Below are 14713 nucleotides of genomic sequence, written 5' to 3' on the forward strand. Positions count from 1 at the left end.
AACTGTCACAGTGACATGAGCCACAGTAAGCCATGTGGATTTGAAGGCACCAAAACACTGATTTAATCCTCCGAGAGGAACGTGCAAGTTTTTGTAAAATATGACCCAGACTTCATCTTCACTCACACCACAACCTGACCTCCGAGGAGCTGTTTCTATGGATGACAAGGCCCAAAGTAACACAACTGTGTTAGCTGCTTTTTATGTAACCGTACAGCACATCAACTCCAGTGTGCGTCGTCTCGTGTGTCACCACTGCACTCGAGTCACAGAGCTAAACATTGATTTTTTTTCTTCTAAAAATAAAAACCTGTCAATCTTTTAAAACCCAGAAGGTCACTTACCACAAACTCCTAACCGTCCGAGTGAAAATAACTGATTATAATGTATTTCATTTTGATTTCTTATTCTATTATTCTTATTATTCTATTTATTTTCAATATTCTGCTTCAGTTTATACAAGCTGAACCGAAATATTAAATAGATTTATCAGTTTTTTACTTTGGTTATTACTGAGATTGTGATTATTAAAAATATCTACTCACTGTCTGTGGGGAAAAAGAGGATTTCCTTGAACTTTTTTATTATCATTCAACTATGAAAAAAAAAATTACTAAAAGCTTAGGTTATGATTAAAGTTTGAATTATTTTCAGGCCTTGGAAATGACCTAAGAACAGCTTTAAGGTTTAAACAAATGTGTTGGTTTTTCAGAGATACAGTTCTATGAAAAAAGCATTTTCTGCTTCCTGATTTGGTTCAGGACTTGACTTGGTTTTTTGCATATTTGTCACGCTTACATGTTTTAGATCATCAAAGAAATTTTAATATTAGACAAAGATTACCTGAGCACAATGCAGTTTCCTAATGATGATTGAATTTATGAATGGAAAAAAGCTATGCAGCCCTACCTGGACCTATGTGAACAGGTAATTATTAAATCATAGATTAACTGTGAACGATCAAGTTGTTTGGAAGGCTGATTTCAGTTTATCAGGCCTGATTACTGCCAGCACAGCTGAATCAAGAAATCACTTAAATATAACCTGTCTGACAAAGTGAAGCAGCTATTAGTCTGGATGTAAACCATCCAGTGAACCACAGTGAGAACCATTAAACACAAATGGAGTAATTTGGAACAGCAAGAAACCTTTCCAAAAGTGGCCAGCCTATCAAAATTCCTTCAATTACTGGAAGAGCTGTCAATATTAAGGGAACCATGAGTTCGTATCTCTGCCCGAAGTCCTGAAGGAGAATATCTGAACATCAGTTTGTGCCTCGAAGCTCAAGAGCACTCAAAGCACCCCAGTAAGTCCACCTCTGATCGCTCAACAAACTGAAGGTTTTGGAGTGGCCTGGTCAAAGTACAGCCTTAAATCTGACTTAGATGCTTTGGCACGACTTTAAACGGGCTGCTCGTGCTGGAAAAGCTTCTAATGTGGCTGAATTAAAACAGTACTGCAAAGACAAGTGGAACTAAATTCCTCCACAGCGATGTGAAAGACTCATTAACAGTTATCACAAATGCTTGACTGCAGTTCTCACTGCCAAGGGTGGAACAACCGGTTATTAGGGTTTAGCAGGCAATTGCCTTTTCACAAATCATACTTTTTTTTGCACTGTATTCACATTAGATAATACTTTTTATTGAAGCTGGCTTAGAAATTCGAGCTGTATTTCTGCATATTGGAGGTACAAGCTACCACTGAAGGAGTGCGTCCAGTTTTAAAGATGTGGCTCTGCTCTTCATCCATGATTTTTAACTCTGCCCTGCACGTAACGATCCTGCCCTCGTTCTGTCGTCTCCGTGTCCCGTCCGGCACGGGCGGAGTGGTGTTGAAAGATCAGGGCTAACACTTAGCTTGGATGCAGAGAAGGAAAGAAGAGGAAGGGGAGCAGTGAGAGAGGGAGAGTTTGGAGTAGGGGGGGGGAATTATCCTGCCAGCTTTATTTTTCATCCTGTAGAATTTTATATGGGAGCTGGCGAGGTTTATTCATACTGAGCGGCTATTTTTCACTGTATGCTTGTGTCAGAGCTGATCGTGCTGACCTCGCCGCTGACTAACACGAGCCGAAGTCTTCTCTCTCTCTCTAAAACTCAGCTTTCTTTTCAGTTTCACAGCTTAAGATCTGAAATGGTTCCTCTCGCGCTTCACCAGCTGCTGCTCCACTTTTGAAGTCAGCGAAGTCTCTTTCACCGGATTGGCTGTTAGCTCTGAACACAAGGCAGATTATCCCGTTGTCATGGCTACAGCAAACAGGAAATACCCCGAGGCAGGTAACGCCGCAGGCTCGTCCCAGTGTGGAGCTTGTCGCTTGCGGGGAAACTTGGCTCATTACTGTTGCGTCCTCTTCCCATCTGCTCCCACGGCGTCTCTTCAGCAGCCGAAGCATAAACGCTGTCTGGATAAAGATGCTTTGTCCCAAACAACCCCCGAAAGCCAAGGTCGACCCTAAACTTCTTATCTGCGGCTTCTAAGGTTCGGTGCTTAACATGCCTTAGTGGCAAAAAATATCCATGGGAACGCTGCTGCTTTGTGCCGACGTTTTTTACCTCACAGTGTATTGTGCCGATCTACTTTGATCACAAAAATATCAGCAGATGCTCCATTATTTTCAGCCGTCATGGGAGACTTTTCTCTCTTTCTCTGCAGGTTCCTGTTCATTACATATGCCGAGCTGCAAGGACTCGGTACCAAAACGTACTTTCCGTCTCTCTAATCCCCCCTTCAGCGAAGGTGCAGCGCTGCGAGCTTTTGTACAGTCCCTTTGATGGCGGCTGATGACTGTTGAGTGGCTTTCCGAGAGCTCTGGCCTTTAAGCGGCTTGAGCTGGGTTTTGTCTGCAGCTATTAAACTGAAGAAAGAGAGGAGAGGGGCCCAGTGGTGGGAGGGAGTGAGACTTTTCTTCGTGCCCGGTCCATATTCCCCCTAGTGCGCCCCATCTGTCTGTGGCAATAATGTTGACGAGGGCAGGTTCGTGGCTTCTGGTATGTAAACCTTGCCACTGGGAGCTGTGCGTTATACCTCAGTGGCGGTGCCAATTTCACTCTTTGCTTTTTCTGCACATAGCAGCAAAATCGCCCCTTTTCTTTTCTGTATTTCTTTCTCTCTGCCTTTTGCTTCACATCATTGGTTAAAAAGTGCAAAGAAATCAAGTATATGTAGCTTCGGCAAGCTTTTCTTACCCGTTATGAACTTCACGAAAGACAAAGAAAGAAAAATGTGACTACATTCATATCTAATCCACTTGTTCTGCGTTCAAACTTTTGTAGCCTTGATCATAAACACCCACAGCTGCCAGCCTTTTCACACTGAGAGCCTTAAAAGCCCTGACACGGTTTCCTGAATCACTCTGAGCGATGCTGTCCTGTATTTACATAAAACTATAAGCCATGTTAGTTCAGATATAGTTCAGGGAGATCCTTCTCTCTGTGTTTCTTTTCTGTATTCTCTCGTCTCATTGGTTTAAAGTGGGTGAGACTGAGTTGAGAAAAGGTGGCGTCACATGCTACACGTTTTAGCCGTCGGTGTAGCGAGAAAAAGCCAGTGTTTCAGTATTTTATTATTTTTCTCTTACTAAAGGTGACCTGTTGTAGTTTTCATCTACTCTAATGGTGATGGATGCCTATAATAAGCTTATCCTGCATGACATACTGAGGTCAGGGTGTGAGGAAGTGATAGACCGCTCCTTAAGAAAGCTTGTTTCCACCACTGTAAATATACTTGTGAAAATTAAATCGTTCTCAGACGTCAGAATTAGCAAGACAGAATTTTATGTTAATACCTGAATTTTTGACTATAGATAGTTTTAGATTTTTCTTTTGAACGGGTGAAAACATAATAACAAAAACATGGCTCTGAACGCTCCATTTAAGACATTTTTTTCTGCTCTTTGATCTGCGTGATGTCAGCTAGAGTGGATATTCCTAATATGCTGTGACTGTAAGAGAAGAAGCCCCGCCCACTTGCTGTTTGCAAGGGTCAGCTAATCAGAAGGCATTTGGCTTAAAGAGGGGGAGGAGCTAAAGAAGCTTGTTTTTATATAGAGGACAAACTGGGGGCCTTAATCAAGACCCAGTATTCAATTCAGTTCAGTTTTCGTCTATAGCATTTGAATCACAACAAGAGTCGCCTCAAGGCACTTTTTCTGTAAGTTAAAGACAGAGAAACCCCAACAATCAGACGACCCCTTATGAACAAGCACTTTGGCAACAGTGGGAAGGAAAAACTCCCTTTTAACAGGAAGACACCTCTAGCAGAACCAGGCTCAGGGCTATAAGATAACTCTTTTAATTCTGAATCATGGAAACTGCTCTAGTAGAGTCAAAAAATACATTTATAAAGCTGGAAATTCCATCAATACACTAATGACAACCCTTTTTTTTTTTTTTTATCATCACTAAGATGCTGTACAGTCATGTCACAAAGGAAGGTTTCACAGACCTATTAAAGTTTTTCTGGGCCACTCTTCTTTAAAACCCTCATTGTTTATTGAGTTTGGGGACATTCATTTATGTTCCGCTCTCTTCAGGTCCCATCGGCACTTTTCAATCAGGTTGAGGTCTGGGCTTTGACTGGGTCGTTGCAGCACCTTGATTCTTTTCTGACTGTAGATTTGCTGCTGTGCTTGGGATCACTGTCCTGTTGTATGATCAAATTTGGGCTTTAGCTGTGGCAGAGATGGCCTCACATTTGACTCTCTTGGAAGTTTTCTAATTGTGCTGTTTTTGCACTTACTCTGAGTATTGCGCAGTTTGACATATGGGTGAATTTGCTGGGAAGATTGTGTCATTTTATTAACACACCTGAATGCACCAGACTAACAAGCTGCCACAACCTTAGCTTTTAAAGAGGCGCTCACACTTACTGATGAGAGTTTAAAGAGTTTATAAAGAGAAAGATGGGTAAATCGAACAACTTGGAAAGTTTTGTAAAAGCTTGCAGAATCAGAATCAGAATCAGAAAGGGGGTTTATTGCCAAATGTTGAGCAGGTTTACAACATTAGGAAATTGCTGCGGTGCTTCAGTGCAAACATAGTGTCATAAATAGCACTTAAATAGTGTCATAAATAGCACTTAAATAGACATGAAAAAATAAAAGTAGGGATAAGAATTAAAAGTGCTACGTAGAAAGATATGTGCATGAGCTATACATGAGATATATACATGAGAATAAGAATTAAGAGTGCTACGTAGAAAGATATATACAGGGTTAAACGGGTTGCAGGGTTAAACGCATCCTGTTTTATACACCGAGATAATTTTCTAATATTTTTCTTCTCCCAGGCCGTCTTTGAGGAGAACGTACTGCAGCACAGGGGTGCAGTTGGCTTTGCAGGAGCAGAAACAGGCCATTGTTGTTGCTTTCTGTTGCACTGTCTATACGGTGAGCTCTTTGATGCCCTTGTGTGGCCGAATGAGGAAGTGAAGAATGATTAAAACCTCTGAAGAGATGCTTTGGGAATGAAATCCTCTTTTGGAAGCTGGCTCCAGACATTACAGATTATCAGAAAAGTTATTTTGCTCTCCCTAATGTCCCTTGATTGCCATCATTGGGTTTTTATCCTCAGTGCAGCCAGACCCTAAATATGCAGCCCTCCTTCCCATTCAAACAGCCAGCTCCTCCCTGCCTGCTTGTTTGCTCCCCCTGTTGGGCATTAATTGCACTACTGTGGCTCCCTTACCCCCTGTAATCCCCCCCCCCCACCCCCGCTACACACTGGGACATTACCATTTGGTGAGACTGACTGGCTTTGGTGAGGGAGCTGATGGGGGGCCAGCAGGGGGTACTCCTGCGCTCGAGGCTTCCTTTCGCATCGCCCGAGCTGCTAGATCTCTTTGTTATCGTTCAACGCCCACGTGTTGTTGCTGGAGAAACGGGAGATTGGCACAATCCCTGGATCTGCACGGATAAGCGGGTTTGAGCTTTTGACCTTGCAGGAAATTGAGACGTACACCTCGTACGCCAGTGCGATTATTATATTTAAAGTCCACACAGGTGATTAAAGGTTAATCTGACGGGATGCAAGAATGCAAGTCGATTGATGCTTCTTTAAAAGGAAAAAATATATAATTCAAGGAAGGTTTTCGCTCCTCTAAACCTTCCCAGACAGAAATAATGGCTGCGGCAGTACACTCATCTCAGCAGCAGGTGTCACCACCAAGCTGTCAGCGGCCGATGCGAGGGCCAACATTTATCTGTCAATAACCCAGTAATCAGAGACTTGAGAAAGTTCGAGGGGTATGTGTTTGAATTTATTTTTATTTCTTTAATGGATTGCTGCTGCTTAACTAACCCTCAGTAACGGTGGCTTTAAGTCACATAAGAGCTAATGCAGATGACTAAAACAGGCCTGGGTCCTGAGGCATGGCGCATCCTCGAGAAGGTCACGACCTCTGAGCTCCCGCATTAACCAAAGAGTTTTTGCTCCTTTTTTAAAGAACGAGCTCGTCGCTTTACGGTGATGATTAACCGGCACGTTGCGTGCTAATTGGCTGCTTACATGCCGTTCAGCTCTTTTCAGCAGAACAGAGGAAAAGGAGGGTGACAGTTTGCCGTCCTTTGTCACAAAGCCAAGCCGCCTTTTTGAACATGCCCCACTTTGCCCCCTTTGTCAGTCAGATAACCTCATGAATATTTCACTCCTCTGATCTGACGGCCGGGTGAAGGGGAGTGTGAGAATGAGGGGGGGGGAGCTGAAGCTGACTTGAAAGACTCATAATCTTCAGCGTGGCGTGGTTTGCGTCAGAGTAATGACCTGTGTGGCGTTTTAATGTGTGTGTGTGTGTCAGCATGTCATGTTGAAATCAAAGCAGCCGTCTGTGTGTTACTCTTTCTCTCTGTGACCTTCAGTGGACGAATGCGTTGTCGCCTTCCCCTGCATTTTTTTTCTGAGGAAGCTTCAGAAAGCGACCTGGAAGAAATCACAGCACAACCTTATTACACGTGCGGGGAGACACAGTCACCTTGCTGTGCAGGCCGGCCTTGTTTTGTTTGTTACAGCCTAAGCGTAGCCTCTGGCTACACCACTGGGTAAAAGGTAAACGCTAATGAGGCGAGTTGAAGGAAACACTTGTAACCTGTGAATGCACCCTGATGAGGGCCGGCAGAGGGAGGCAGGAAATGAAGGTGATCTTGACGTGGCCTTTTTCCCCTTTTGTGAAGTGGCTCCAGAGCCCGTTGGCTCGCTCAGAAATACTCAAGTGTGTCTTGAGTGGTCTTGCTTTGAGTTCAGGAAATGGCATCGACCTACTCCTATATTCATCACCAGCACGTCATATATGGCAGTGCGCACATGTGGTAATGATATGCAAGCGTGGCCCCTTTAAGAGCCCAATGTCCTTTTTTGAGAATGAGCCCAGAGTCGGAGCTCTGCGTGTGCTGACCGTGGCCTCTCGGTTGGTCACCGGAGGGGAGGACGGGGGGGGTGCTGCAGCAGAGAAATGGCTAACTGAGTTTACCCCCCACCCCCCAAACGGCAGCCTGGCCACGCCGCATGCCCTTATCTACCATTGGAATGCAACAGCTGTGCGGGGGAGCGGCAGAGTGGGCTGGCTGAAACCCCCCTGCCAGACCCCCACACAGCTTCTCTCTCTCTTTCTCTCTCTCTCTCCCCCCTCCCCTCCACCTCCAAGCGACGCTGGGCTCCTGAAAGGCAGCTCAACTAAAAAGTGAGCTAGACACAGTGAGAGGCTGGCAGGGCTGCTGCACATTCAAAATAGAGGGAGAGGGAGGGAAGAGGGAGAGAGAGAGAGAGCTAGCGAGGCAGTGAGAGAGAGAGAGAGAGAGAGAGAGAGAGAGAGAGAGAGAGAGAGAGAGAGAGAGAGAAGGAGAGTCAGGGACAGGCAGTGCTGAAAAGGAGAGCACAAAGAGAAGGAAAGTGGAGCAGGGGAGGGGAACAGGAGGCTGGGTGAAGGGAGAGGGAAAGACAAAAGAAGGAGAGGGGAGACATAGCAGGGTGAACGGAGGGGACTGAGCAAATGGCTATGGAGGAGACGGCGGGGGGAGCCAGGAAAGCCACCAAGAGCAAACTGTTTGAGTTCCTGGTCCATGGAGTGGTGAGTGGCGCTGTCCGTCATTCCCGTGAAGGGAGCTGGGCTCTGGCATGCGTGTGCGTGTGTGTGTGTGTGTGTGTGTGTGTGTGTATATGTGTGTGTCTGTGTGTGTGTATGAGTCGGTGCAGCAGCAGCAGCAGCGGCGGTCTGTGTGTGAGAGATAGCTGGGTAAAGCTGGCCATGTGAAGGTTATTTCCAGCCCCCTGGATCCCAGCCTGTGAGGAGATGGCTTGAGAGAGCGAGAAGTGGAGCAGCGTGGATGGATGGATGGGGCTGTAGCAGGAGGAGGATGTGGAGAAGAGGGTTTCTTACCCCCCTAATAAAAAATAAATAAATAAAAAAAAAGGAGAGAGAGCGAGAGAAAAGAAATAGAAGCTCAGCAGCAGCAGTAGAAGCGAAAAGCAGCCAGCTCCCCCTTTGGCTAACAGAGGCGCTCACTGAGCATGCTTCCCTGGGAGTAACAGACAGAAAAAGGGGGGGAAATGACGAGTCCGCTCAAAACAGCGAAGCCGGAGCAGCCTTCCAGGCGGCGTGAAACAATTTGAACCTGTGAGGTCACGAGACAAACCGATGTAGTATCGTAGACGGAGCCGAGGCAGGCGGCCATGCCGGAAATGATGCGGGGGTACAATCAGCCCATTCATGCAAAAGCTAGCATGAAATGTCAAGTGAAGTGTTGCTCATGGTTTAGAGGTTAAGCAACTATTGCCATTAACCACACGCAGCACACAAAGTCTGCTTCAGTAGTGGTTTGTTTTGGTGAGGAGACGAATGCATTTCGAGGGTTGAGAGCGGTGAAAAAACAAATCTGTAAGCGTCACTTTGTAGTTAGAACTTTGATTCGAGTGTGGATACAGTTTGTGCCAGTGACTCGACCTTTTAAATCTACCTGTCATCAATTCTTGTTCCAGTTAAGCAGCTAACACTGATGTATCTGTTGATATCGGCCTTTTAGGGGAATAAGGTGGCTTTTACAGATAGCATTATCTGACCTTTATCTCGTTGTGCCGCATCCACCCTGCGCTGAAGTGTTCAGAAATAGCGCAGTGAAGCGCTCAAAGACTTCCAAACAAAAGATTTCTGTGGTTTACTGACCCATAAGAGAAAAAATAGCAACAATAAAAATGAATGAACCAAGAAAAAATTTGTATCGGTGCAGAATTTCACAGGAAAACGACCGACCATGACTTCCCAAAGCGCGAGGCATCGTTTTTTTATGAATTCGACTCATGTTGTGGTGATTAAAATCAGTAAATCATCAAACCATGTTACAATTGTGCTGTCCGCCTAATAGTATCAGCTTTTGTCATTTTTTCTCATACGGTCAACAGAAGACGACCGGAAACGAGGCGAAAGATTAGCTACAAACATGCAGCCAAACTGTAGCTGTGACATACACAAAAATAAAAATGACAGCAAAGAGAGAAAAAGAATCATTTTTAATCATCTCGCCATCTCTTACATTCCTCTCAGGACGTCACAACCCATAGTTTGCAGAGTGTCTAACTCTGGAGCTGCGTTGTGGTTTTAACTTCCTGAAAAAGATGAATTAAGCTTCACCTTTACTCAGATTCTGAAACGGGGCACAGCTTTTTAAGAAGGTGACAAGACTTTGTGATAGTTCATGTTCATCTCAAGAGTGTTTTTACATTTTCTAATCATAATCTTTACGCTGTTGAGAAAGTGGAGAACTCGCAGACTTTTCACTAAAGAAATCACCAAAATTAGCCCGACTGTGAGTTGGAGAAACCCCGACAGATGAAATGATGCTTGACTTTTAATAGCTGTACAGTTTAATACTTGATAACTAGAGCATGAGTGAGGACCCAGGATTGCTTGAGGTGCATGCATGTGGAAAAGAGGTGACTGGGTCACTGTGATGCTACTCTGCTGCATGTGCTGCTGCTGGACGAACTCTGCATTTGCGCCACTCCTTCCTTTAAACTCTTCACTGTGGAGCACCCTGTGTGCCCTTCACGTGGGTCTAGTGTTACCTGGAGGCCTCTGGTGATTTGTAGTAAATGGGCCGGTTGTCTGTGATTTAAAAGTATTTAGATATTTGAGTCTTTTACTCGAGAAAAGCTTTAAAATGAATGTTTGGATGACAACGTGAGTGCGCTGAGAAACATTTTGAGGCTTTCCAGACAATATTTGTCTTCATGTTTGGGGATTTGAGTAAATAGGGACTTTTTAAGTGTGTGTTCAGTTAGGGTCTGTTCGTGGACCACAAGCAGACTCGAAACTCGTGTCACACCAATGAGTGCTTGTCCACAGACGCAGGCACGTGTGGTGGGAAGCTGGACTGTTCGTCATGTCTGTAGGCAAAGTTGATCAGAAGTGTTTATATGCTCCTTAAAGACGAGCTGGGGTGCCATCGTCCTAAATATCTGCATCATCATCCAGCTGAACTGACTCTCACCTCTTCCAAAGCCTCAAGTACACCGGGAAGGTCAAAATGACTCGATAAAGCATGTTTGTGAAACCCTTTTAAGTCCTGGGTTTTAGACCTGACTCCATTTTAATCAGGGCCGGTGTCAGGCTTAGCGACATGGCGAGATTTATACACGAAACAAGATGAGGTATTGTCTTTTTGACAGGAGCGGTCATTAGAGGGGCTGCGGAGCCGAAGCCCTGCGCCCGGAGACCGACTTTAGGAAACAATGGACCAGGTGATTGATGAGCCAGATGAGTGTGTCCTCTCAACAGACCAATTAACCTTGATGAGGCTCTGGCTGCTCCAAGCCAAATATTTCCCTCTGCTTTTTCCCCCGCCTCCCATACCTCTCCTCTCCTCTGCTCTTTCTCTTCCCCCACATTATGAGATGGAAAAGTCTTGTTGTAATACTTGTGGCAGGTTCCTCGACGTGTGTACTGCAGAATGGAGAAATATTTACACTACCGGATTGGGGGGGTGGATGAGGAGGGGGAGATGATTCGGCACAGTTTGTGAGCTTGTGGCGAGCGGTGACGTTCCCTTTCCTTTCATGGTCGAATAAAGCAAAGACACACGTGCGCAGATGGATTTACATGCAAAAAACACAGACACACACATAAATACTGTGGATGCAGTCATAGCTGCGGTTCCTGAAGGTCGCAGCAGCAGCAGCAGGCTTTGGCCGAGCTTCGGTTCGAGGACTGATGGGTGGGCTGAAGTCCCTTCCTCCTCTCCTCTCATTGTCTCCCTCACCTCCCTTCTGCTGTGCGACTTCTGTTGCTCGTGAAAGTCGGCGAGGAAGCCTTCGAGCCCTCTCTGTGGGAAAACCCCGATAAACCCAAAACATAATATGACACAGTGTAGGCTCGGGCGTCGGTGGATTCACAGCGTGTTTGTGTAACTGAGAGCGAATGTAAACTTCAGTTTCTCTCACAGCTGGGTTGCCTTCATTGTTCCCTTCATAGAAATTTACACAAATAAAATGTTTAAGCTCAGTTACCTCGAGTGGAAGACGAGTGGGGTTCGGGTTAGGCTGTTTGGGGTGTGAGATATCGGCGTGCCTCCACGCTGTGATGCGGCAGAGGTGAAAGTCATTTCCTCTGTGGTGCCACGGTATTGAAAAGCAAAATAAAAACATTTTAAAAAATCTAATTCAACAACTACTTGACTTTCCAAACACAATGTCCAGGTAACCCAAGAAAAAATCCGCAGACCTTGATTTTCACTGAAATTTCTCTCTATCAGGAAGTTTAATGGTTTTCAGCGCGCAGCCTGAAAAGATCTTTTCAATGGGTGGTTATTAATATCTGCAAAATGTCAGCACATAAAGCCATTTGCATGGTTGGAAAACCTCTAAAAGTGAACGAGAGCGTCTTTCGGTGCAGTTTTTGGTGAGCCGACTCTTTAGGCTACGAGAGGTCGAGCATCCTGTTTCACTGTTAACGGGTGAGAAACCAAATAAAACGTCCCGGTTAGCTTTTCTCCTGACAACTGAAAACTGTTGATGGATAAAATAATCAGCTAGTAGGTCTTAACTGATAGAAGCATGTGTAATTAATATTTATTTATTTTTTACACCGGATGGCCTTCAAACCGAGGCTCTTTGACTTGACCACTACACTCCAGAGTTAGTCTATCTTGGCTAATCCAGCTAATTCAAAATCTGACAAATTAGCCTGCCCCTGAAGTGTAATCCTGCTTTATGTAACCAAAATAATGTCCTGAAGATTGTGTTTCAGGAATCAATCAGAGATGATACAATACAGAAGTATCTGTTAACACATTTGCTCAGATGTCCGCTTTTAAGTCTCTGAGGTCTGAAGCTTGGATTATACTCAGTTGCAGACACGGACAGCTGGAGACCCGACACGGTCCAAAAAACAGGCAGGAATAAAAATCCTGATGCGTGTCTTTTGTCCTGTCTCCCTCCCCTCACCTCCACCCGGCCGTGGTAGACAGTTCCCCCTGCCCGTGGTCGAGTCTGGTTCTGCCTGAGGTTTCTTCCTGTAAAAAAGGAGTTTTTCCTCCCCGCCATCACCAAGTGCTTGCTCATAGGGGCTTGTGTGATTGTTGGGGTTATCTCTATAGGTCCTAACCTTGCAAAATAAAGCACCTGGAGGCGACTGCTGTTGTGATTTGGTGCTGTGTAAATCAAATTGAATCGGTTTACACTTCAGTGAATCTCTGTGGGTGACATGTTGAAGGTGACATGTGAACACAAAAAGGAAAAGAGTTCGGATTTGATGTTAATAATCGTGTGTGCGACGATGTTTGCTCGCCCGGTAAAGAGGAGATGGTGTACGTATAAAAATGCATTTAGTACTGCCGTTATAGTAAGATTAATGTGTGCTTATATGCGGTGCAACAACAAAAACTAGTAAAATGCTGTGACTTTCTTTCCCTCCTGGCTCCTGGCTCTTTGTTGTGGTCAGTATTTTACATGGATATTTAGGGTTTGAGTCATCTTAAATGACCTCAGAGGGTTTACACATCTATATTTGTTGCACCAGGGTTCGAACCCAGACCATGCATGTCGTTCCACACCTGCTCACTACCTGCTTACCTGCCTCCTCTCTGCACCGCTCTGTCAAAGAAAGAGTGAAAAATGGCAAGAATTTAAAAAAATATGTTATAGTTGAGCTATTTTTTGCAGAAACATTCAAAATATATATATTTTTTTTTTTACGTAAAATTGTCAAAATGAAATGCAAAACATTAGAATGCGGTGATTATAAGTGGATAAATTCAATAAATACTCGCCACCCCAACGGGCTAATTTAAAAAGAAAATCATGGTGGGAAACGTTTTTAAAATAGAAAAATGTCACAACAGCACATATAAATGTCTTGCTGCTGTTTGAGTGACGTCTTGAAGGTTAAAAATAATTGCTTAAAAAGCCCAAACGCAATAAATATGCTCCACATAAACACCAAAATCAAAGAACCGCTCAGTGAGAACGATTTAACTTCTTACTCGTCCTGCGCCTGCCCTCCATCTGCCGGGGCCCTCTGAAAGTATTAAAGTACTTACAGTAACTACAGCACAGACCACATGACTGTCCCCGCCACTAACACATGACCCTACGCTGTGTCACTGCATCATTTCATGTCTGGCACTGATCACCACCTGCACTCATGTATATATCTTTCTACGTAGCACTCATAATTCTTATTCTCATGTATATATCTCATGTATATCTCATGCACATATCTTTCTTTCTACATAGCACTTTAATTCTTATTGTCTGCACTGAAGCACCGCAGCAATTTCCTAATGTTGTAAACCTCAACATCTGGCAATAAACCCATTCTGATTCTGATTCTGATTCTGATTCTGATGACTGATAACCCTCCCGCGGGGAGCGAATCAAACACACGACGGAGATGAGGTAGTCGGCGAGGAGGACAAATGTGATCAAGTGTGTCGCTTCGTGTAAACACCAGACTGTAAGCAGAGTTTTAGCAGCTGATCTGAAATCTTCAAACGGGCTAATGACAATCTGAACGACAGCCGCTCTCACTGCCCTCCACGCCGCTAAACTAAATAAAACAGGAACCTGCAAATGCTCTTTAATTCGGCTCGGAAAGGGTTTGATAAATCCAGTCACATACTCGTTTGAGTACATTTGCAAGCAATAACGTAAAAATGGTCATTTTAGGGTTAGACTTGAGGTTTTTCTGTCCATGCTTTTGGGTTTGTTGCAGACGAAACTAAGCTAAGAGAAATTCAGAAAAATATTCATCAGTTGGATAAAAAAAATGTGTCCGCAAGGTGACTAAATGAAAAGTGAAAACATGCTAGATGCTGAAATTAAAGCACAGTTAATAAAAATGACTCAAGCTGTTAATCAGCTATGCCGGAGAATGAATTATCCGCCAATCGATTAATCAGTTCCTGCAGCTTTATTCACCTTTAATCACCTTTTGTAAACACGAACGACATTAAAATAAAAGCACGCTCTGTAAGCGCTTCAAAACATATAGCAGCACATAACATGAAAGATGGGGAATTTGTTCTAAAGCAAGTCTTAAGGAAGCAGCCTCATCCTCAGATTTTAGCAGGTTTCAGAGCTCCAATCGAAGCCTTTCAGGGACCGTGCATGTAACAACCCACAGATTCATATGTTTAGTACGGTGTGGGATAAGTTTGGCCTCTTCAAATCCCTCCAGCCTTCCCAGAGATGCCAACACACTTCTCAGATATCCATCCACATGGCAGATTCGA

The 14713-nt window shown here is 44.4% G+C and overlaps 1 protein-coding gene across 5 annotated transcripts in view; it reads left to right on the forward strand.

Annotated features, from left to right (window-relative positions):
* The window catches only part of smarcd3b (SWI/SNF related BAF chromatin remodeling complex subunit D3b), a 65863-nt gene that overhangs the window by 15827 nt on the left and 35323 nt on the right, over positions 1-14713 (forward strand). For 2 of the 5 annotated variants that reach the window (XM_085418978.1, XM_085418980.1), the window contains exon 1: positions 7640-8058. The exons of 1 other annotated variant lie outside the window; for it this stretch is intronic. In XM_085418978.1, coding sequence (XP_085275104.1) covers positions 7981-8058 — 78 coding nt within the window. In that variant the 5' untranslated portion in view covers positions 7640-7980. Of the gene's footprint in view, positions 1-7638; positions 8059-14713 lie in introns of those variants that run through there. 2 more of the 5 variants (XM_085418981.1, XM_085418977.1) reach the window with 2 other exon arrangements.

Source organism: Rhamphochromis longiceps, linkage group LG9, assembly GCF_057381845.1.
Source record: "Rhamphochromis longiceps isolate RC_006_pf linkage group LG9, R_longiceps_female_GT1.1, whole genome shotgun sequence".
NCBI lineage: Eukaryota > Metazoa > Chordata > Actinopteri > Cichliformes > Cichlidae > Rhamphochromis > Rhamphochromis longiceps.